The sequence below is a fragment of the Dermacentor andersoni genome, chromosome 1 (genome assembly GCF_023375885.2).
Source record: "Dermacentor andersoni chromosome 1, qqDerAnde1_hic_scaffold, whole genome shotgun sequence".
NCBI lineage: Eukaryota > Metazoa > Arthropoda > Arachnida > Ixodida > Ixodidae > Dermacentor > Dermacentor andersoni.
In genome coordinates, this window is record NC_092814.1 from 412486392 (window position 1) to 412511051 (window position 24660).

The 24660-nt window shown below is 45.0% G+C and overlaps 1 protein-coding gene and 1 pseudogene across 1 annotated transcript in view; both read left to right on the top strand.

The window, feature by feature from the left end:
* The window catches only part of LOC126518688 (O-acyltransferase like protein-like), a 232157-nt gene extending 220919 nt beyond the window's left edge, over positions 1–11238 (top strand). The window contains exon 16 of the mRNA XM_055064923.2: positions 10254–11238. Coding sequence (XP_054920898.1) covers positions 10254–10520 — 267 coding nt within the window. The 3' untranslated portion in view covers positions 10521–11238. The remainder of the gene's footprint in view (positions 1–10253) is intronic.
* Positions 669–5275, top strand: LOC140215524 (putative nuclease HARBI1; annotated as a pseudogene).
* Positions 11239–24660: the final 13422 nt, after the last annotated feature.

A 24660-nucleotide genomic window follows, 5' to 3' on the forward strand; every position in this document is an offset into this window, starting at 1 on the left:
ACGTACGGGGCAGAAACCTGGAGGCTTACGAAGAGGTTCCTACTTAAGTTGACGACGACGCAACGAGCTATGGAAAGGAGAATGATGGGTGTAACGTTAAGGGATAAGAAAAGAGCAGATTGGGTGAAGGAAAAAACTCGAGTTAATGACATTTTAGTTGAAATAAAAAAAAAGAAATGGGCATGGGCAGGACATGTAATGAGGAGGGAAGATAACCGATGGTCATTGAGGGTTGCGGACTGGATTCCAAGGGACGGGAAGCGTAGCAGGGGCGGCAGAAGGTTAGATTGGAGGATGAGATTAAGAAGTTTGCAGGGACGACACGGCCACAATTAGTACATGACCGGGGTAGTTGGAGAAGTATGAGAAAGGCCTTTGCCCTGCAGTGGGCGTAACCAGGCTGATGATGATGATGATGATGCACCGCGAACGTATGTTCCGGGATCGCACGAGCATCTTTGCACTCTTAAAACGGTTGCACCCTTTGGGGTGTATATTTGTCCCACAACAATAGTCGTCATCTGCCTTGCTTGCGTTTCCTTTCCTGAAAACTCGCGCTCGCTACTTTCCTGTCGAGAACGCTGCGTCACACTGATAAGGCGCATGCCGTTCGTGACTGGAAAGTACCGGGCTCGCAGCGTTAAAGAAAGGAAACGCGGGCAGCACGGATGACGATTATCGTTGTGGGACAAGATACGCCCCCAAAGGGTGTAAATTTTTCTAAGAGTGAAGTGTTCGACGAAGACGAGCTTCACAGGCGTTTCCGGTTTGGTCACGCTGGCATCGCGTACCTCGCCGAGCTCCTGCGTGACGATCTTCAGCATCCGACTCGTCGGAGCCACGCTTTGAGCGTTGAGCAACAATTGGTGCTCGCGCTGAAGTTCGATATCGCTGGTTTTTTTATCACGGCCGGCGATACCATCAACGTGCACGAATCGACGGCAGCCGCACCGTTCGGCGAGTTGCTCTTGCTCTCGTCCGCCACTGCTAACTTGGATACGGTGAGCCTCGCTTTATCTCTTCGCGATTTTCATAGTTTCCTGTTGCGCATATCTTTTTGTGGCTCGTCTTAGTTGTTTTGCGCTGTTACGTTTAGTTCAAAAGCATATCCCCCGCTCTTACTTAGTACCCCACCCTATGTAGCGGCTGGCTCCGTGCGTTCTTGTCAGGCAGGAGCTTTCGCAAGGAAAGTGGGGCACATTAAAGTACAGAAAAAGCGCTTTGTCGATTGTGACTGCAAGAAAACAAGCAGCGCACAATGTAAGGAAACGATGTAGCAACAAAAATTATTGCGCGTCTGCATACAATTGTAAACGTAGCGATCGCGAGACGCGGTTGAGAAAATCACATTTTTTACAGGAACTACGCAGTTTGTCGTGATTCCGGCAAACGCTTACTTTTCGCCTGCGGCGCTGTGCGCTAGATTCGTATGTACAGTACTACGTGTAGGAAGGCTCGGTTGTGTTCTCAGGTGTACGAGTGCAATCTCGCATGACATCGCAATACAACAAAAATTGTTTGTGCTCCTCTATTTACCAGCTGGCCCTCACCGAACGAGCTGGCTGAGGTGCAGACCAGCTTCTACGGCCGTGGCGGCTTCCACTGCGCGGTGGGTGCAATAGACGGCACGCACGTAAGGATCCAGGCACCCGAGGAGAACGAAGAGGCGTTTGTCAACCGGCATTTCTACCATTCTATCAACGTTCAGCTCGTGATCGACGCCAACTGCCGAATACTTGACGTAGTCGCAAAATGGACCAGGTGGAACCCACGACGCGCGCATGCTCGCCAATAGCAGCCTCGCCAAACGCTTCGACAGGGTGTGCACATGGGCCTTTTGTTGGGGGATAGTGGATACCCATGTAGGCCATAGCTAATGACCCTATTCCGGACCAGACATTCCAGGGAACAGGTGCTATATACAGCGCATGGCACAACAATGGCAGTGGTCGAAAGGTACGTCAGCGTGCATTCAGCATACTGGAATGTTTCACCTCTAAATTTTGCTTCTCCCAGTGCACAGCTAGCAGAAATGGAATGAAGCACGCAACCAGACACTGCTAACTATTGTATGATTGTATTGTCATGTCATTGCCATGCAATAGTACGAGTGCATTTACAAGATTGACTAGAAAAGAATGCCTGCAGAAAACGTCATTTACACTGTTTATTTGCCCACGTGCTGCAGTTATACCTGAAGTTGTATTATCCCTATTTATGTTCAGTGGTTGATGTTTATCATTGAGTCAGTGTGCAATAGTAGTAGCCAATTTGAAATCGATGCTTTGCAGTCGTGCCCCATTTTATGAAGTTTTTCTTCAGTAATTTGCACATTCACATGATAAAATGCGAGTGAATTATGTACAGCGTAAGCTTATAGCCCAGAACATTTACATAGCCTTTTTAAATGTGTGAATATTTTATTGCCATTGAAAACTGTGCGGTCGGCACTGAAGCTGCGTTTCGCCTCCTTCCTGTATATGTTCATACCAGCGTTGTACTCGTGCTGACGCAGCGCAAGCTACAAAGAATAAGACATGTGAACACAAGCAAGTGAGCACTGTTTGCGTGGTTTTTCAGCCGTTCCATCCTGTCTGTTCTATCTGCAGTGTATCTGCTCGAGCCTGGCCAATTAGCCACATGATCTCTCATACTGGCTTCATTTGCTGCCCTGATATAAACGAGCTAAAATATCGCTGGCTATACCTTTACCTCCTTGACAGATAATTACAACAGCATTGCCGTAAACTACTCTTACAGGTCCATAGGGAAGCTGAAGCGGTGATTTCACTGCCTGCACGCAGAGCTACGCATGGCTCCACACCGGTGCCCAGCCATCATTGTTGCATACTGTGTGCAGCTCAATGTGGCAAAACGCTCTGCATGCCGCAGTGGCGAAGCATGGCAGCTGCCTCCAGAGTTGGGGCTGTGCCAAACTCTGGAACCGAGGATGGCAATGCCATACGCCGTGCCCTGGTACAACAGCGTTTCTCTCACTGTGAGTACAGCTGCAGGCATTGGTATCCTGATGAAAAATGAGTGGTAAAAATGTTAAGATAAACATATCTCGCCAATCAGACAGCACTACCATCTCGGCTAAGCGGCAATATTAAATCATGTGCAGTCCTGTTATCCTTGCAGCTACGAATAATCCGGAAGCACATATTCCCGAGTCCCAACTGGTGCAGTCCAGTTGGAGGACATACGATGCAGTGGAAATAGCGATGGCATGTCATGTATGCTTCTTGCCTTTGTTGTACGAAATGAAATGCCTACAGTCTCGTAACAGTCCTCCCATATAATTTATTATCTTCGCGGTTTACTCCATTAAGAGCATGACACTACAATGGTAACAGAGAAGTGGGTTAGTGTAAAAGTGAACAAATGATTGCGCATTCCACATGACCTTCAAAAACATTACATGAAGAGTGCCAGAACTCAAGCTTATCGGTATTACAATTATTAAGAACACAGAGGCATGACTAGCATGGTAGAAATTATGTGAATAATAAGTATTTGACAACATCCAGAATACACAGTGCCTCAAGAAATCCGCATTTGCAAAAGTAAACCTAGTTTCCCTATGCACTTTGCCGCATGCTACGTTTTTGGTGTTGTTTTCACCCCTTTTAAATATGTTATAGTAAAGCCATCCCTAGGTCACCCCGAAATTCTGTGTCACAACTTGGGAAAGCTTTTTTGCAGGTGACGTAAAGCTAAAAGATTGGGAACGCCTCACAAGTCCTTAGCTCTCTTAGGGTAGTTACAACCTGCCTCAACACAAATACAGTTCGTGAGGTTCAAAGGTGCATACGGTTACAATCTGACAAAGAATATGTTTCACGCTGTAGAAATATGACTCAAGAAATCAAACAATGCAAGAACATAAGTAATGGTCTTGGCGTTTTGTACAAGAATTACGTTACAGATACATGTATGTGCGCTTAATAAAATTTAAAATAACTGAAAGCGCGTTATGCATAAACTGGAAGTATCCGATAATATCAGCAAGCAGAATTGACTTTATTCTACAAGCCTGCAAATCAGTCATCTGTGCATTTACGTATTCTTGTAACAACGCAGAAATGGGGCACAAATGTTTCAATTTGAGGAACACACACTGGCACAAATGGGCAAAACAAAAGTTGGCCATGACATTGGTGCAAGAGCAGAAACATATTGCACGTTGAACATGTACTACCACAACAGTAGGTTTAGCACAAGACATATCACATTCCTGAGAAACTAGGAACAACTTGTACTTTGGCATAGCTCGTTTAAGTGGTTGATGCCTAGTTGTCTGTGTCTCTAAAATCTTGAAATTAAAAATTGCACGTATAAATAAGAGAACTGTATGCACAAGGTAATGTGATCAATGCGCTATAACGCATCATATATTGGCGAGCTAGACAAAATGGCAGCAATGAAAAAACAGCATGCACTTTAATGCGCACCTTTCATTGTCGCAATGCATCATTCTCTGTATCTGGTAGTAAAATAATGTATTTTATGCCAGGAATGTCATTATATATGCCAATATTCATGCAGGCGATTCCACCAGCTCACTCCGCATGTGTTTTCTTTTAAAAGAAGCATGTTTCATGGCTGCTTCCTGCTGAGCCAACCAAGCTGCTGTTCCCGTTGCAGGTAATTCTGTTGTACTCTGATCAAACATTCACTGACAGACAAAAGCATGCCACACACTCTGCTCAAAATGCACAGCAAACCTATGTAATGAAATTACAGAAGGCGTATCTCAAAATCAAGAACAAACAAAATGTACACATTAACACCTCACAGATGCTTAGCTTAGTATCCATTGCCCTGTTCTTCATTCATTGCCAACTTTGCGAGCTCTCGCGCTGCTTGGCAATCAGTAAATCTATTTTAGCACGTTCCGTTTGGACATGTCAAGGCAATTAGGGCATCAGCCAGGCAGCCAAATTTTTCAATTGTTGAGACAGCTGCATCAGTCAAATTAATGAAACGTTCGGCTGCATGTGCTATCTTCGTTACTGCCTCTGCTGCAGTCTGTGCGGTTGCTTGTACTGTCTCAGGTGCCGTTTTCTGCTCCTGCAGGACAGCTGCCTCCAGCTCAACATTCTGCTAATTAGGCTGGATCACCTCCTGTAAGTGCATGGCCTGCTACATTGCCTTTGATAGGCGTGCAGTACAACGTGGTGTGGCAACAGGCTACCGTGTTGCTGATGGCTGCAGTGTGCAGCTGACGGGTGTGGTGTGGTGTGGTGGTGATGCTGCTGAGTGCTCTGGCTGATAGGAAGAGGCTCGTTCAGGTCTTGTTGCTAATGACTGCTGTTAATGGAAACAGCCCCATCACCTGCTGCCGTGGCTGTCTGGCTGTACCCTCTATCTGATTGTATGCTGTCTAAAGAAAGTGGGCTCCCTGGCACATAAACAGCAGTGGAAACACGGCCCAGTTTGTTCCCAGGTACTTCATCAGCATAAAATGCGCTCTCGTCGACAACATCAGGAACATCATGAGGAACGTATTGCGTAAAATCTGTGTAGTGTTCTGTTGAGTCTTTGTTTATGGCTTGTCCAGATGGCCCAGGTACAGCTGCATCGCATGACAATGGTTGCTGCTCGCCTGGGATGCCCCTGTGCAGATAGGACATGGTATTTTAGTGGTCCTGTCTACCAACACTTGCTCCACTTTTTTTTTACTTTGTATAAACGTGAGTTGCTTCTAACAATGGTGCATGACGTTATTACTTGGGCCTGTTGATTGAATGTCATCTACTTGTGGTCACAGATGGCAACACACAAGCACATACAAGGTACATATAAATCTACGATTAAGACACGAAGAATGGATACCAGGCACTCATTATGCAAAAACGAGGTGAGGCGTGCAGAAAGGACACAAGAGTAGAGAAGTGTACAACACGAACGCCAACTATCAACTGAAGGGAGCACTGAGGCGAAAAAAGGAAGAAGACACAAAAATCATCTGCGCAAGCTCAGGAATGGTATCACCACGTGTCAGTCGGGTACATGGGCCGGTCTACGTGAGAGATAACTGTTAAGGCACCTAATCTCTTCCTTATGTAATGTAATCGAAGGCTGACTCACGCACGCACTTCCTCGATAATAGATATGCCATGCCTCTACCGTAAGATGCGTAACTTCATCCGCATGCCTGTACAATATCGCGCATTCATCTAACTCTGGCGTCCAATTACAATCTTGGCAATGTAGGGAAAGTTTAGAAGGCGATCCACCGGTTAACGACCTTTCATGTTCCATGAGCCTCTGATTGATAGACCGGCCCGTTTGGCCTACGTACAACTGGCCACAGCTAAGGGTAATTTTATAAACCACGCCCTTACGACAGTCAGTAAAACCGTTGTTCTTATTGTTCTTATTGTGCTTCCACTGCTACCTCAGTAAGTGAGCAGTTTAAACATTATGGAGGAGAATTAAAGTTTACCAAGGAATTTCCTCAGCGACACGTAATTCAGTTTCTTGACATTTCCTTGGTCTTCGAACAAAATCACGTTTGTTGGCAGTACTCCCCAAGATCATCGAAGCAGCCGCTAAATTTTCAATCCAAGCATTACAAAGTAGTAAAAAACGGAATTGCCATGTCGTGCCTTAAGTCTTTTCTCACCAGATCCTGCATGCACAAAATGAGCGCCAGTTTTAATGCTCAGGTCCGGCGCCTATTAGAAGCAAGTTATTCTCGTGTAGCAGTGCGAACTGTGGCTTAGCGCCTCAAGAAGTCGGTTTCGAGAGGAACGGACGTGATTACAGAAAGCAGTAATAGCAAAAAGAAAGAGTAGTGGCTATTCCGTACGTTCATTCAGTGTCGCACAGGTTTTAAAAAGTTGCAAGTAGATGTGATGTTAATGTAGCTTTCACTGCTCCCAATAAGCTAGCTAAGATATCCGCTGCCGCACAGAGGAAAAAGGAGCAAGTAAAAGGCAAAAAAAGAACAGATATTTGTCCAGTGAAGCACAGTAAAAACAACAGTTTTACTGACTGTCGTATGGGTGTGGTTTACGAAATTCCCCTTAGCTGTGGCCAATTCTAAGTAGGGCAAACGGGACGGTGTATCAATCAGAGGCTAATGGAACATAAAAGGTCTATAACCGGTAGATCGCCTTCTAATGTTTCCGTACATTTCCAAGATTGTAACTGCACGCCAGAGTTAGATGAATTCGCGATATTGTACAGGCATATGAATGAAGATGCGCGTCTTATGGTAGAGGCATGGCATATCTATAATGGTGGAAGTGCGTGCGTGAGTCAGCCTTCGATTACTTTACATAAGGAAGAGAATAAGTGCCCTAACAGTTATCTCTCACGTACATCGGCACATGTACCCGACTGACACGTGGTGATACCATTCCTGAGCTTGCGCAGATGAGTTTTGTGTCTTCTTTCTTTTTTCGCCTCAGTGCTCCCTTCAGTTGATAGTGGGCGTTCGTGTTTTCCACTTCCCTACTGCTGTGTCCTGTCTGCACGCTTCACCTCTTCTTTTCATAACGAATCCTTACGAACTAGCTCAGCGTTCTGTCGTTCTATACCAGGCACATTTAGTTCTACACACAGAAAATATGGTTCTATACGTGGCTCATAATAATGTAGAGGTGGCATGTATGAATGTATATGGGGCAGATATAATTTAATACGATATTTTTTATAGGGATCTGCTGGCATCATTGTCACCAGGATGACACCACCTCTACTGGGCGTGGCAATATGACTGGCAGGATCACATCTTGTTTGAACCAGCAACACAAGCAGTAGTCTGCCCACTTTACACAGACTGTACTTGTGAATCTGCCTCCTGGAGTTTTGTAAAATGTCATGTAGAAGACGTTAGATGGTGTATTTGCAACATAATCATGAAGACTGCTATAGTGATTGCTGTAATTCCATGTGCAACAGGGCTTACAAAGGAAGCACCATGTCCGTTGCTGCTGAGTACTCACTCGCTCACGTTTATGGCGCCTGATAGGCCCGGAAGCAAGGGATTTTCAGGCCCGATGACATCTCTGACGGTTCCAGCAGGGCAAGTATGTCATGGTCATTTCGGCCAGCACCTTCAAACATTCCAGACATTCATCACCCCTGTGCGTACAAGGAAACGCTGTGCATAGTGACTATAAGATCTGTTTGCATCACGAAATACTAGTGGGATTTAGTTAGAGCACGCACATTAACGCACCTTTTGCAACAATTCATTACTTTAATGCAGCTGTAGCGGTGCAAGGAAAAGTCAGTTGATGATTGTGTGATTAGTATGCACAGTGTACCATGTTTTATCTGTATGTTCTTGTGCCTGCCGTATCGAAATTGCAAATGTTGCTATTTATCATGGAATAATGAGATGTCGCATGTTGTTTGTGCAGCCATTGTGTTTTGTTAGCATTATTTAATCTTTCTTTTAAATGGCGTGCTCAGCACTGATTGCTTGATGCTCTTGCTCCTGTGCAAAATAAATGTTTCCTTCTCTGTGTAATGCAAAGGTGTCTTTATTGTGTACGTGCTGTTTCGTATGAACAGCACTGTGCGAGTATACAAGAAGTTGCTATACGTGTGCTTACAGAGCGCGGCCAGTGGAACACAAACAAGTTACCGTATGTATATATTTCGGCCTATCCGCAAGCAAATCAAGCATCTGAATATGTAAGAGCAAAGCTAAAGGTAACACGCAATAATAGGAACCATATCTCTCGCTGGTAGGATCGCGTTTCTAGAGTGTTATTTTTGTTCTCGTGCCGCACGTCGCGCGACAGCTTGACACACTGCCCTTTCTCACGCCTTGCGAAGGCATCCTGCATACTTACGGTGGCGGTGATCGACGCGCCGAAGCCGCATTTTCTTGCCGTTAGCGGGTCATGTTCTCGTGTGACGCGAGCGACAAGGGCACGACGAAAGGATCGTGCTACAAGGAATCTGTCCATAAAATAAATGAACATCGATCTACGTAGTTAGGAGAGTGTTCTACTGTAGCTAAACATATGGATCTACGTAGTTAGGAGAGTGTTCTACTGTAGCTAAACATATAAAAAAAACACATTGCGTCTATTCATGATTACCGTCCATAGTTCTGAGATGTTCAATATTTACAAGACTGATAACCTCCCGAACGCACGGCTATTTTACTCCAACGAAAAAGAGTTCGTAAACTTATTGCTCACCAGTTTCACGCTCGTACTGGCGCTCTCGCTGCAGCGCTGTCTTCAACTGCTGCTTCAAGTTTTGCCATTGTTTTTTGCACTCTTGTACCTTTCGGCGGATCCTGTGTCTCGAATTGAGAACTTCAGGTACAGCTGCCCATGCAAGTTCGCGCTTCTTTCTTGTCACCGCGGAATTAAATTTACTAAACAATGGGGTTCTCCGCTCGCCTATCAGGTGACTCAAATCCAATTTCTCATCTTCCGTCCAGTGTTGACTTCTGATACGCTTAGTTGCAAGCTCGCTGTCCATGCTTCTGGTTTCGCTCGCGGGAAAGCGGTTACGGAAACCGCGTTATCTTGCCGGATGTTTACATCAGGCGACGACCACCGATTGGGCAGTTCCAAGCGATATGGACATCGCGACTGAGTTCGGCCCGTTCCCAATCTCATTCCCTGTCGGCGGCTAAACTTAGCGCCTAGGTACTAAAAGTACCTACCGTCTTCATTAAGTCTGGACTGTAATTCATTCTTGTCGGTTCTTGCAAGCGCAGTACTGCGGCCTGAAAGTCCAGTCTTAGTTTAGCTTAGGATAAGCCGAGATTCGGATTTAAGTCTAGGCTTAGAGGCTCGCGTTTGTGCAACCGTTGAAGCTCTCACGGAGGTCTGTTGCTGGCGCGCTACCTCACTGCTGTGCTATGTCAGCGAATTTCCGCGGTTATCCAGAGAGGTGTGTTCATGTTTGCTTGGCCGCGTTAGGACATGCCTCTTAATTGAGTTAGTAAGGAAATGTCTACAAGTTTATACAACCCATAAAACTACTATTCTTACTTCGTATAGCAGTCTACTAATTTCCTGTCGCAATCAATGCTTCGCTTTTCGGGCAAAATGTTGTAGACAGAATGTGGAACACCGAATGTGCAGGTAGCGAATGGTTTCTCTCTCTCTTCTTTTTGTCTTTTCACTCATTTATCTTTTTCCCTCCCAAACTTTCCCGTCTACCTTCCCTATCTCCCACTCTTACACCATAGTGTGTTTATGCATCCCGTGCGGCGATATTTAACACGGAGTCACACTTACCGGCGTTCCCGTTCTTATGTTGCGCAGTTCTACAACGCCATGGGCACCCTCGTCCTTTCCTTCTTCGTGGCTCTTGGAGCGTCCATCTTCATCGAGCGGCCTCTAGTCGTGGTAAAGGACCTGGTCGTGAGCTGCCTCGCTGGACCGCTAGACTGCAAATGCCCGCAACCCGACGGAGGTGGAAAGACTCGACGCCCGCCCGTGGCGAGCTCCGGCGGCGGAATCTTCTCCAAGCCCGCTGCGGCAAAGACCACTGCCGGGCTTCGGAGCGAGTCGTGCACGGTCCACCTGTGATCGCGGTGACAGCAGTTTACCTGTCACAACTAGATGCCCTATGAAAACTGAGGGCTCTGCCATGTACGGCGAGCACCTTTCGTTGTGGGGGCAGCAGGGAAATGCTAGCGAACAATTATTTCTCTTTTACTGTACTTTCAAAGGACCCTCCCAACAGCCATTTTGTCGATTTTAATAATTTTTTTTCGCGCTTCGTCAATGGTGCTAGCTGCATTTGGCTTACGTTCTCACTGGGATGAGTCTTTGCATGATAAGAGGCAAATAGTATCGAGAAAAATGAATTTTTCATTACACCGGCCCAGGTTTGGACGTCGCAAACAAGCGCGGTTCACATGTACATGCCGCTGTGATGATCATGTCTGCAAAGCGTTACAATGGCTCCCGCCGCTAAAACAGCTTAGCATTCGTACGCGAAAGCTCGCGTGACCTTCTTCGCAAACAGCCTTCCCACGAGCCGAGGCGTGAACTTAGAGCTGTCGCGCAAGTACCCAGCACCAAGTAAAAAATTTGGAGATTCCCGGGAAAAGTTTAGAGCGCCAAACCATCACCTGAAATGCGCCACGGGACAAGAAGGACAGTGTCGTGAAAGCCTACTTTGGCTTCTGTAAAGGCTCATTTACACCTGGCAGCACGACACCGATGTCGATCTGCCGACTGTCGGCGACAGCGTTTTTTGCGTTCGTGTTGACGCCTCTGTCACACTGTACCGACGCCCACACTCCGCCAACGGTCGGCGGAGAGCTCTGCGTCGGCGCAGTGCGACAGAGGCACCGACGCGAAGGAAAAAACGCTGTCGCCGACAGTCGGCAGATCGACATCGGTGTCGTGGTGGCCTGGTGTAAATGAGCCTTAAATGGTGGAAGGCAGGAGGGGATCGTCGCTTGCGTGAAGTGGGAGCGACGCTCAGCTGTGTGGAGGGACGCTCACATCTTCGGAACATTTAATTTGCGTCCATCTCAGCCATAAATGAACTATCTGAAAAACTGTCTTTTTTAGAGAGGTTATTCACCACTTTTCCGTATCGTGTATGTTTCCAGCATTTTGCGTGGGATAATCGCGGAGAAAAAAAAATTAAATTATGGGGCTTAACGTGCCAAAACCACTTTCTGATTATGAGGCACGCCGTAGTGGAGGACTCCGGAAATTTCGACCACCTGGGGATCTTTAACGTGCACCTAAATCTAAGTACACGGGTGTTTTCGCATTTCGCCCCCATCGAAATGCGGCCGCCGTGAATCGCGGAGAATGTGCGGCCTAAAGAAGTAGGTCATACTGGTCGCCGCCATGAGGTTCCAAATATTTGTAAGTATTATATATATATATATATATATATATATATATATATATATATATGTGTGTGTGTGTGCGTGTGTGTGTGTGTGTGTGTGTGTGTGTGTGTGTGTTTGTGTGTGTGTGTATGGGTCCTTCCATGTCAAATGCGTACTTTGCTTTTTCTGTCATCTTTGATCCTCCTGAAATAAATCATGCTGTTTTACCTCAATGTGGGTAGTAATTATTCAATCGATATTTTTTAAAATTGTCTAATGCCGTGAGGACGCTTAGAAGGTTGCGCACGCAAGTGAAACTATGCCAGGCATAAAAATTTCTGTAAAGTTGTTGCTTTGGCCTGTTACTGCGAATGATATTTTTGATAATCGCCAGACGGTACTCTGTCATGACTATTGTCGTTTATTACTTTTTGTTTTAATTTGAGTATTTTCAGCCGGAAGGAAAAGCCGGCAATCGCCCCTTGTTTAATATTTTTTATAACAAAGTAACATTTCCATGAGGAGTACATTCAAAATATGGGCTTGGTATCTACGTATACTAGGTGATAAAAATACTCTGGTAAGAAATAAAACCTAAACTTTCGCCTAATGTCATGGCAAAAATAAAAAAAAAATGCGTTCTGACTCAATTTGTGGCTTCGTTTTCACAACGTAGCGTTCCAAGTAAAAATATGGCTTAGTAAGCATTGTATAGTATGCTGTTCTGCCTATCTATGTAGAAAGATGTAAAGGATTAAAATTTGTTTTAGGCGAGAAAACGTATTTTGAAACGCACAATCACAAGGTTGCGCGTAGCATCTTTGTTTCGCCTTCACTGCACAGTACGTCGGTCGGCGTTTCAGCCTGGCTCATTTTACGTATTTCGTCCTTTTCTTTTCGAAGAGATGGTCTTCTTTGGCGACACCGGGTTGATTTGGGGTTCGTGGGGACTGTGTTTTTGGCAAATGTCATCTTGTAAAATTAGATGATTGCAGGCCTTCTAGTGCACGTAGGACAAGAAAATAGGCGTCTGAGTTAAGCTTGGAACGAAAAAGACGCACAAAGTTTGCGTAGAACTATATACGGAGAAGTTACAACGCGTAATTCTCACAAAATACGGTGAAATAAATTTAATCCACATTGCCCAGTTTACACAAAGCGCGCCTGAACAGGAACCAGAACTATGGCTTTACACAAAAAACAGACGATTTGTGGCGTTCTGCTAAACCTGAAACAACGAAAAAGGCCACTGGCCCGCTGGATACCAAGAATTTCTGCAAAGCAGCGTTAAATGTGTGGTTGGAAGAAGTCTTCATATCGTAAGCGCGTATAATGCCCGAAATTTCAAACAGCAATCTCGCCAGGATTGGCCCATATTTTTCGTAGAGCCACACTACCGTTCCCGGTATTAGGCGCATGGTGTGTGAACGGGCACATGTGGATTTATTCGGTCATTACGCGTTGTAAATTCTCCGCATACAGTTTTGCGCAAACTGTGTGCGTCTTTCTCGTTCCGAGCGTCACTCGGACGCCTCTTGTCCCTCGTGCACGAGAAGGCCTGCAATCGTCTAATTTTACAAGATGACAATGGCCAGAAACTCAGTCCCCCCGAACCCCAAATCAACCCGGTGTCGCCAAAGAAGACCATCTCTTCGAAAAGAAAAGAAACACGTAAAATGAGCCCGGCTGAAGCGCCGACCGCCGTGATGTGCAGTGAAGGCGAAACGAAGAGATGCTACGCGCAACCTCGTGATTGTGCAGTTCAAAATTTTTTTTCTCCCCTAAAACAAAATTTTATCCTTTAAATCTTTCTACATAGATAGGCAGCAAAGCGTACTATGCAATGCTGACTAAGCCATATTTTTACTTGGAACGCTACGTTGTGAAAATGAAGCCACAAATTGAGTGAGAACGTTTTTTTTTTTTTCATTTTTGCCATGACATTAAGCGATAGTTTAGGTACTATTTCTTATCAGAGTATTTTTATCACCTGGCGTACACAGATACCAAGCCCATATTGTGAATATATTCCTCATAGAAGTGTTAGTTCTTTAATAAAAAATATTAAACAAGGGGCAATTGTAGGCTTTTTCTCATGGCTAAATATTATGCAAATTAAAACAAAAAGTAATGAACCACAATAGTCACGAAAGAGTAGTCTGGCGACTATACAAAAAATATTCGCAGTAACAGGCCAAGCAATAACTTCGTAGACATTTTTCTGCCTGGCATAGTACAGTTGAGATGGAATGACCTACGTACATATATATATATATATATATATATATATATATATATATATACATATACATAATTTCGCAACAATAGGCTTCGAACAGCAGAACCCTTACCTTGCCGCCCGATGCTCTTACCATTAGGCCATGGACGGATGCTTCGGTATGCGGAATAAAATATATTCAACAATTTCCCGCCTACAAGCTTGGCACATTTCAAAGCAATATGAGTAATTGTAAAATTCGCCGCGAATTTTAACCGTCGTCTACAATCACGCATAAAAATAGTGATTTCTTTAGTTTTGGAGAGTTTTCTGACGAACATTACGTACATTTAATGTACGATTTCTCTTTGCGTCAGGATTCGAACTTAACCTGGCGAAATATGTCTCGGCCTGTTCATGTTCCAACCGAAGAGACTTGTGCATAAGGGCAGCTGTATTCTAAGCCCTCAGTTGATACAGCTTTGCTTGCTGGAACAAATTGTAACACAGCTACCTAGATCCCGCTATCACACACGTGGTAGCCATGGTAAGGGCGGCTAGAATAGTAGCTGCTAGTGCGAGGTTTCTGCAGAAACCCTCGAGTGCTGTGAGAGCGAGGAGCCATTTGCTCGGAAGCGTGGCGCACACACTGCGCCGAGAAGGGACGCCGTAGTGCGCGACGCAGGCTCAATGCCGCCCACAAGTGGCAGGAGGCCAAGCGAGAGAAAACCCGTCGCGAAGCAGAGGCACGCACGGTGCCCACCGTGAGCATGCGGCAGCACGAAAATGCGAGGTCGACACGAGGCGAGAACGATCCTGCAGGGGTAACCGATGCTGCTCGCGATCATATCTCTGCTCATGCGTCGCCACACCACGCGTGTTTACTTGGCTTGCGTGTAGCGGACAATTCATGCTGTCACTACAGCTACGAGCGTTACACTTCGTGTACTTGCTAACATGTTGCTGTCGCATTCCTCGTGCCGCCTTTATGGCGGAACTGATTTTTGACATATATAAACTAAAATTATGTAGTTTTGACGTGCCAAAACCACGACATAATTATGAGCCACACCGTAGAGGAGAAGTCCGGATCGTGGGTTCTCAGTGCACTGAATGCATTCGCATTTAACGTGCACCCAATGGGCGGTTTCGCATTTCGCCCCATCGAAATGCGGCCGGGATTTGATTCCGTGGCCTCGGGATTAGCAGCGCAACGCCGAGGTCACTGCGCCTCGGTGGGGGGTAAGTAAATTGTCCAGAGGCGGGATTCGAACAGAGAATCTCTAGCACACAAGTCCGACACTGTAACCATTGCGTCATTGGCGCTTCTCCCCCCCATCCCCCAACCTACACAACGGCGCGCCCCATAAGCATGTCGTAGTTTTGGCATGCAAAACAGCGAAAATTATTTAAAATTGATTAACGCGCTCTCATACGCCAAAATGCGGTCTGTAATAGTAGGCTGATCACGACGATAGTGCAGTCTCATACTGCGGGCCCAGCATAGTCCCGTGAGACAGACTCCGACGCTCCCCTCACGCGAGTGAGAGACTGCGCCTCCATCTCACCGCACACTCGCCCAGGAAAGCTTTCTCTTTCACCGACTTCAACTCAAGCTTGAATCGCCTTCCAAACATTCCCTTTAATTTAATACTTTCGGTGGAACGCTTCCTATTTTCGCGGGACTTTACGGCTTCCGCTGTGCAATCAAAATTTCCAAAGGGGCCTAGTGAAAGACCCCGTAAGAGAAGTTTGCAGCCTTCCAAGTTTGCTTTCGCTTCATAGCAGGAAGTGTAACAAATTTCCCCAATTCTTCCAAGGACCACTTATCAGCGGACGACTCTCGGGTAGGCGAGTGAAAGTATGGGCGAACTCGTAAGGAGACAATTTTCTCCAAGCATTCAACACCGCATTGAACAATTTTCTGGCGTACTTGCGGCATACCGTTACCTGGTGTTTACTGATTGATTGACTGCATTACAGCGTTTAACTGACATGGCGCGACAACACCAAAGTTCATATGTCCGAAATATATTGAGCATGTTACCGTTTCACTCTGTATAAACGCATTAAATAGATACCGGCTCGCATTACTGAACGATATTCGGGTTATAGCTGAAAATGAGCATGCCAGCATCGGGCAGCGACACCGATTGCCTTCCTGTTATTGCTGCTTGGACAATATCGGTTAAAAGAAAATAAAGATTGCGCAGGTCGCTAACATTATAAAATTTCATATGTGTACATAAAGCAATTGGCAGCTTTACTCTCCTGAATCCTGGACATGTTCTTGTCAATCGTGTAGACTTTTTTTATCTTTCGCCCGTAGTAACGTACTATTGTGAGTAATATGAACGGGAACACGGGATCGCGTGTCAGATAGCATAGAACCCTGGGCGATATGTGGTGGCCGCCGTCGAAACAAAGTTGAAAGGAGGATGCTGTTATAGTAAGTGTTGGCACTCTCACCATGCGCCTCTTTATACAACGTGCGGAACTTGGAATCGCCAGCGCACATTGATAAAGCAGTTTGAAATTGCGGTTACTGAGAACGTTATGCACCGAAGCGTGGCCAATAGCGGCACTGTTTCATAAACATTCGAGATTTACTTCCCCGAGATGTCTGTGCGGAACGCGCGACACGATGCGCGCCAGAATGTCGGCTCCGCATACCGGGAAACACGCTAAGCGCAGGGACGGGCACCTCAGAGTGGCGCGGTCGAAAACAAAAGCATGACTGAGAAAAAGGAAGAATAACTCGCTGTAAGTTACTGCGCGCTTAACCCTCTTATCAGCTATCGACGGCCAGTGAATGGCGTAAGCTGCCGTTTTCGACAAACGCCGACACGGTGCGAGTGCCAACAGTTGGTGGAAGAGCGTCCCGCTTTCCCCTCTGTTTTTGACAGCGCCATCTACGTATCGCTCCAATTCGGTTTCGAGGCTATTTGCCACGCGGTTGCGTCTTCTCGCTCGTATTGCTCACGATAGTACAGTCGTTTAGGAAAGCACGAAAAAAATGTGTTATTCCTGTTTAGCAACTCACGAACAGGCGAAACAGGTGAACAGCTCTCGAAACTATGTAATTAACTAGCCAATAATTGCATGCAATGGTTTGGACGCTAAATGTTGCGTACTTTCGGAAACAGGCGCAGTAGTTTGTGCCTTCAAGAGCAAGCGCCAGCTATATGCCAGCGTCGATTTGTCACACAGACATGTGAAAATGGTGCACGCACAGCGAGGAGCTTCTGAAGTGCTTGCAGATACGTATATGCAATCTTGCAAAAATAAAAGTAAACTTAAGCGGGCTGAAAACATCATTCCTGAAGAAATTTCGCTGACTGGCTTCTATCAGATGACGCGACAGCTGCATCTGGTAACTGTTGTTGACGGGGAGCCTCATTTAAATTATCGTAAACAGAACGCGAGGGCTAAGCAGGCAGGGAGGAACAACATGAAAGGATGCGAGACGCCGGGTGGTCATTCCTTGCATTCCAAACGACAAACGCGGCCGCGGTGGAGGGGTGTTGCAAAGCAAGGCGCCTCTTTGTCTAAATGCAGGGACGCACAGAGGACAGGCAATCCTCCGTGGTGCACGGCCCTCTGCGCAGCGGCACACAAACGCCCCATTATGTAATCGATCTGGATCCACTATGTACATTCAGTCGTGTCCTGGCTGCGCTATATACATTGGGTTTCCTTGCTGACAAGATTACTTGCAGCAAAATCAGCCTTATATAGGGATAGCTTTTCAGGCTCGCTCCCCTAGTGGTTTTGATATGTCTGTCACTGAAGTCTCGCAATGCATTGCGAGAACTTATAAACAAAGAGACTCATGGTGCCCTCCCAGTATTCCAACTTGGAATCCACTGATTGCGAGCCTAAGGTTTCACCTCTCAACCACTGTTTTTAGTTTTCACACATGGCATCTAGTACAGCTAGTGTAAGGTCGTGTTCGAGCATTGTCCAGACAACAGGCAATTGATGACACATGAATGGCCTTAGAAAGACCCAAAAGCACGATTGGAATGATTAACAAAAGATGTACAAAACTGGAATTTTTGTCCCTAAATGGCAGACAACCACAGAAACTTAGTAGAAGGTACCACTCCTGTTGAAACTCTGGTCACGTCTCTTTTAGGTCATCAGTCACATTCATTTTGTACTGTCGAGGAAAGGATAAGTTCATCATTGTGGTCGCACATTCATGTCTTGCATAAACTGTGTAGTCCAATCAGGAAAAAATATCAAATCACAAATCATTTTCCTTTCGCGCTATCAGATATCTAAACCCGTAAGGCTGAAGCCCAAGTTTTTCTTCCAAGTCCTTTATAACGCGCCTCAAGACAATATCGTATCTTTACAGCTGATAAAATAACACCCTAGAAAAGACGCTGACGTCCTTTTGATGTCCTTGGGAGGTCCTGCTTAGGAGGTGTGGTATGTTCCACGGATGACCCTTACCAATCTCCAAACCCTCCCAAATGAGACAAAAAGCGACATCCACGAGATCTGCATTAAATGTCCTCTCCAGGAAATACTGGGATCATATTTGGATGTTACATATTCCACTGTTCCTAGAAATTACCATCGCATGCAGCCTTTAAAGGGCACATACCCATAAATACAAGGGATTGTCTTTTTGAAATTTGTACAGATGTAATTCACTTGTTTTCCTGCTTTTTACAAATCTTGAAAGCACTAGAAACAGAGCTGCAAGGACAGAAGCACATACATCTAGCTACACAACACTTGACTGTGTAGCGGTTCCCATCGTAAAATGGGACAAGAATGGATGTTGCCCTCCGTGTTTTAATACCAAGCCTGAAAGAAGAGCTTCAAGATGCTTTCAGCACGAGGAACAGGTAAAGGAACAAATGACAAAAGCACTGAAGTCCATCATCTTGTAGCAGATCTAGAATATAATTGAATAATAAAAAAGCGATGGGACAAGTGCAGCGCATGTCGGAGTTTTCTGAATACGACTAACGTTTAGAAATGCTTAGATAAAACAGATTGGACAAAATAATGTAAACGATTCTCAGTAATTTTTGGTTTTTTGATGTAAACGTATGACACTACTTTCATGTTGAACACTGCACTATAAGTTAGGCAATAGTTCACGACAGTTAAACTTTGGAAGAAAATGTAATGTTTATTGCACACTTCCCATATAGAAGATGAAGACATATATATAATTATGGCATATTCTCTTCACAAGAACTAATAACACAACGTTTAAAATAATTTTTTGCTGTCTTGTTTCCTGTGCCTAATAGAAATCTTGATTTCCTGGAACCTAATTTTCTTGCTGGTGTGCACAGCCTGCTTGACTCATCTAGTAATTCAAAGTTGTATTCACTTTATAAGGTGGTGTGGTGTATATTGCTGTGCAACTTTTTAAACATTGTACAATAGTGTTCCAAATTGCACCAATGATGGAGTTAATATTCTTAATTCTGCTCTCTTTAATCTTAATTCCGCACTACTAGAAGAGAGTGAAGCAGACAGTGCCGGCTGTGTGCACCAGTAAAAAAAAATAAGTTTCAGGAAATAAACATTTCAGTTAGGCACAGGAAACAACACATAAAAAAATGATGGCGCTGATTGTGGCAAACACTAAAATTAAAATCAAAGCAAAGGAAGCGAAACACTGGTGAGAAAAAAAAAGTCCATACAGGCAATGCAGAAAATCTGCAACAAGGGAACTGACTTTCAGCATCATCATATTCGACAGTGAAAATAAAACTGTTTGTTGCGCAGCAAGCCGCTCGGCAGCATAGTGGAACCACGTCACGGCGGCCCTCTCGACAACCCTTAGGGTGGCATCTGGGTATCGGACGTCATTACTATATGTGCCTGCATGATAAGCAAAATTGTCCGTGTTGTAAGTTTTACACACCACGCGAAACTTGGACCAGTATCGTGCTCTACTAAAAAGACAAAACTAAATATCAGCACTAAACTCAGAAAAGTGTGAATAATAGGTGTATAAGGCATCAGCTGTTACAACATCCTGCATTCTGTATATTGTGCCGCGGCAAATCCATCTAGCTAGGCAATAAGCGGTCCATTCTGCCAAAGCAGCCTAGGTATAGTAAGTATACTCCCTTGACACTAGATTTGAAAATAACTCACTGATATGAAATTTGCTAACTCACCACACATTAGCTTGCACAGATGCAGCTCAGATATTTTTTTCCCCCTTCATACCAAACCAGCGGAAGCTTATTGCCGCATTCCAGCTTGGGAGGTACTGTAGTACGCATGTCGTGTTTTGTTTGGTTGAGTCTGTTTGGTTGCATCTGAACAACGGCGAAAACAAGTGTACGCTAAAGCCATGTGCTTGTTTGGTTAAATAGAAACAAGAAAAAAATACAGCTATTAAGGTAAACTTGGATCCAGCTAGCATTGAAATTTTGCAACCTAAATGCTGTATTGGTTATAGAGAAGTGCTAACTGGCTTCTAGTTTTACTCATTATCCTTAAAATTGTCCCAAACAGTTAGCGTAAAATTCTACAGCATGTCATGAATAAGACTTAGTGTCGTAAGTAGCATTAGTATCAATTTCTGTCTTGTAACTACAGCACATTGTTTGGTAGCTCACGCAAGGAAGAAAACAAGCGAATAACCATTAAAAGATTTGTAACGACAATGTAAGGTACACTCGATTCTAAGCTCTGTCGCATGTCTTCTTTCAATGATGCAATTTCCATCTCTTTCACCAATGTGCTTGTGCTAGAATCCGTTAAAAAATTAAGTTATGGAGTTTTACGTGCCAAAACCACTTTCTGATTATAAGGCACGCCGTAGTGGAGGACTCCGGAAATTTCGACCACCTGGTGTTCTTTAACATGCACCTAAATCTAAGTACACGGGTGTTTTCGCATTTCGCCCCCGTCGAAATGCGGCCGCCGTGGCCGGGATTCGATCCCGCGACCTCGTGCGCCGCAGCCTAACACCATAGCCATAGCCACGGCGGGTTAGAATCCGTTACCGTGGCCTGCTGTGTAAGGCTTCTGCGGTGCCTGTCAAGCACGTTGTCGGGTTTCACGGGAAAGCTGTGATCGCTATGAATGCTGTCACCAGTCTTTTCCACACCGCAAAATTCCTGTGCACCGCCACAAATGCCGCCACTCGGCCGAGCGAAAGGTTCTGGGCTGGTTCGGGGCCAAGAGGAGGTGGACGCGACACCCGGAAGACTCCCACCTGTTCACCAGCAGCTTCCGATATTGCGCGCGCGTCGGCGTGGCTCATGTGACGGTAGGCAGTGGCTCTCGACATGGAAGCTGTGTTGACTCGAATATAGCGTACACTTGTTTTCCTCGTTGTTCAGATTCTAAATAGCCACTAAATCGACGTGTGCGTATTTTTTACGCGAGTGGCATTGAGAGTGTAGCACTCGACTGAACTTTAAAAGCAGCAGACCAACACAACAGACGTGGAGTAATGAAAAATGCAACCATAACTTACTTTCGTATTCGCTTTCTACGGTGCGCTTTCCGCCAAGCGTAAGACCTGAAGAAGGTGAAAAAGAAGGCCTTCACACGTATGTCCGCAGGCCAGACTGATCAAAAACAGAAAACGACAACACTTACCTTCGAACACTTACAGAGACTGGCTTCACGAGCCCAGCTTTGGAAGCACATCTGAGAGAACGTGCGAAACCGCGAAACCATGGACCTAACATAGCCCACCATAAGGAAGAAGTTACGAAACCATGGAACAAAGAAGCCATAGCTGCCTTGCCGTACATGATGAACATATAGTAAAATCAAAAGTAGAAAGAAGCTATTAGTTACTTTAAATACTAATAATAAAGATTTTCTTTTACTGTTTTTCCTGGCTGTTTAGAATTAGTTACTTAATAAAAGATAGGTTCAAAGAACTGAAAGCGGAACTGCTCGCTGCTTCTCCGAGAACTTGAAAGCATGCATGCAAGTCTGTCACGCGGGCGGTTTGAATCCCCAATAATGTTTGTGTACGCTGGACTTTTTCATGCGCCATCGGAGCGTGTAAGTACGTTGAACCAGTTTAGCGCGCAATATTGAGGCATAACTAAATGTGGGAATAAAGAACCAACGTTCGTGCAGCTGCTAACCGGACAATTTTCGGGGCAATGCCCCATCTAGACACAACTAGCCGGCATAAAGGAATCTGCGTCACCGGACATCGATTCATGGTGCCATTCTTGGCGCTGTGAAGGGATCGACGAAAGCAGCGGAGAGTTCACCGGCGAGGAATTCTGCACCGTCGCCTCTTTTGGTCAGCTGCCAGTTAGACAACCATGGTCCAACATCGAGGACGACTACTGCCTATGTAAGCAGCTGATCTTCAGATCGCCTTCGGGGCGTGGAACCGGCGCGGCAATGACTGCGTCGCTCACGAACTTCTTGTTCGTCGTGCAGGTTACTTACGATGATGTATGTTGCACTCATCCCGTTCTTGCGCTGCCGGTTTCACCCCCTGTACTTTTTGCAAGTGTCAGTTCAAACTCGAATGCGCAAAGAAAACTTTTCCGTAGGCGTCACAGTTTCTTTGTTTTACGGCGGTGCGCATTTTATCTTTTGTTATTGCTATTATGCGGCGACGTTGAAAGAAACCCGGGTCCCGGAGACGACATACTAAAGCAGCTTTTGAATGGACAGAAAGAGATAAAGAGTAAGCTAAACGCTATTGAACAGTATCACGCTGATAATAAAAAGGCAATGTGTGACCTTACCGCGCGCATGACTAAACTCGAATCGCAAATAACTAAGCTAGAGGAACTGCAGAATACTGTCAGGGAGTGCAAAGAAGTTAGCGAATTGCAAGAAGCTAAGCTGGAATCCCTGGTTAACCAGGTAGACGATCTTGAGAACCGGAGCAGAAGGAACAACTTGCTTTTCTATGGGGTCCAAGACAACGAAGAGCATGAAAAGCATCAAGTTTTTGAAAAACACGTTTTGGAAATCTGTCGGTTTACATTCGAATGTGACGCTGTAAAAATTGAAAGAGCCCACCGCCTTGGAAGGTACCAGTCCGGAAAAAACCGACCAATAATCGTCAAATTTACCACGTTCAAAGACAAGCAGGCTGTACTGGCAAATGCAAAAAAGTTGAAGGCAACAGAAATGAGCATATCGGAAGACTTTTCGGAAGGTGTGCGGAAAAAAAGGAAACAGCTGTGGGAGTACCCGAAGGAGCACCGAACAGAAGGCGATAAGGTAAACCTAAAGTACGACACACTATACTTAAACAAGACGAAGTATGTATACGATGAGTCGCTCAAAGTATTCTGGAAGCTTATCAAAATGAATAGAAAGGACGACTTATCAATTCCCCCCTTAGACGATGCTCGCATCGTTGTTCACGAAAATCTGTCCAAAGCAATATGCTTCAACTCATTCTTTGCTTCGGTGTTCTCTGCACGTGGAAACAGCAGCAAAATGAATACGAATTTTGGCAAAATGGGTGGTGAACGATTGGAAGACATTTTAATTGATCACAGGGGAATTGAACTGATACTAAAGCAGCTGGACATTGGTAAGGCTTGCGGTCCTGATGGCTTACCTGTTGCATTACTATCATCGTGTGCTCACTCTGTCTCAAAATATCTTCGCGTTATTTTTGATAAATCATTACAAGAAAGTGCCTTACCTGATGATTGGAAATCTGCAAATGTTGTCCCTGTGCACAAGTCTGGACCCCGTAACAGTGTATTCAATTATCGACCCATTTCTTTGACATGTATTGTTTGCAAAGTGTTTGAACATATACTTTTTACTAAACACTTTTTGCTCACTTAAACAGATACTCACTTCTAAGTCCTCGGCGACACGTATTTCGTACGGGTGTTTTCTGCGTTACCCAGCTAACAGAACTCATAATATAGCAAGGGCATTACATAACGGCTGCTCTATTGATTCGGTTTTTCTCGATGTTGAGAAAGCTTTTGATGTTGTTCCCCACGATTTATTAGTAGAGAAGTTATCATGGTATCATATAAATACATCGGTTATTGCTTGGATTACGGAATATTTAAGCTTAAGGCACCAAGAAGTAGTTTTAAACAGCCAACACTCGGATGACATTGAGGTAACATCAGGAGTACCACAGGGATCCGTCCTGGGCCCTCTCCTACATATAATTTACATGAATGACATATGTGTTGATATTTCATCTCCAGTACGTTTATTCGCAGATAATTGTGTGTTATATAGAGTTATTCATAATGAAAATGATTGTCTTGCCTTGCAAGAGGATCTGAACAAGGTTACGGATTGGAGCAAAAGTTGGAGCATGCGTATAAATTTGCAGAAAACTGTTCACCTGTCTTTTACAAGAAAACGTACTCCTCATCAATTTAAATACAAAATAAGCACTCAACAGCTGTCATCTGTATCCGAGTTCAAATATCTTGGTGTTTTTTTTACCTCCAATCTGTCATGGCACCGACATATTGAATACGTTTCAGCCAATGCGTGTAGGGTTCTAGGTTTCTTGCGACGAAATGCAGAACATTTTCCTTCGGAAACTAAGCAACTCCTGTATATTACGAATGTTAGATCTGTCCTCGATTATGCTTGCACTGTATGGGACCCTTGGCTAAAGGTTGATATGCAAAAGTTCGAACGAGTGCAAGATTTAGCGGCCCGTTTTGTGTTCCGTAATTAC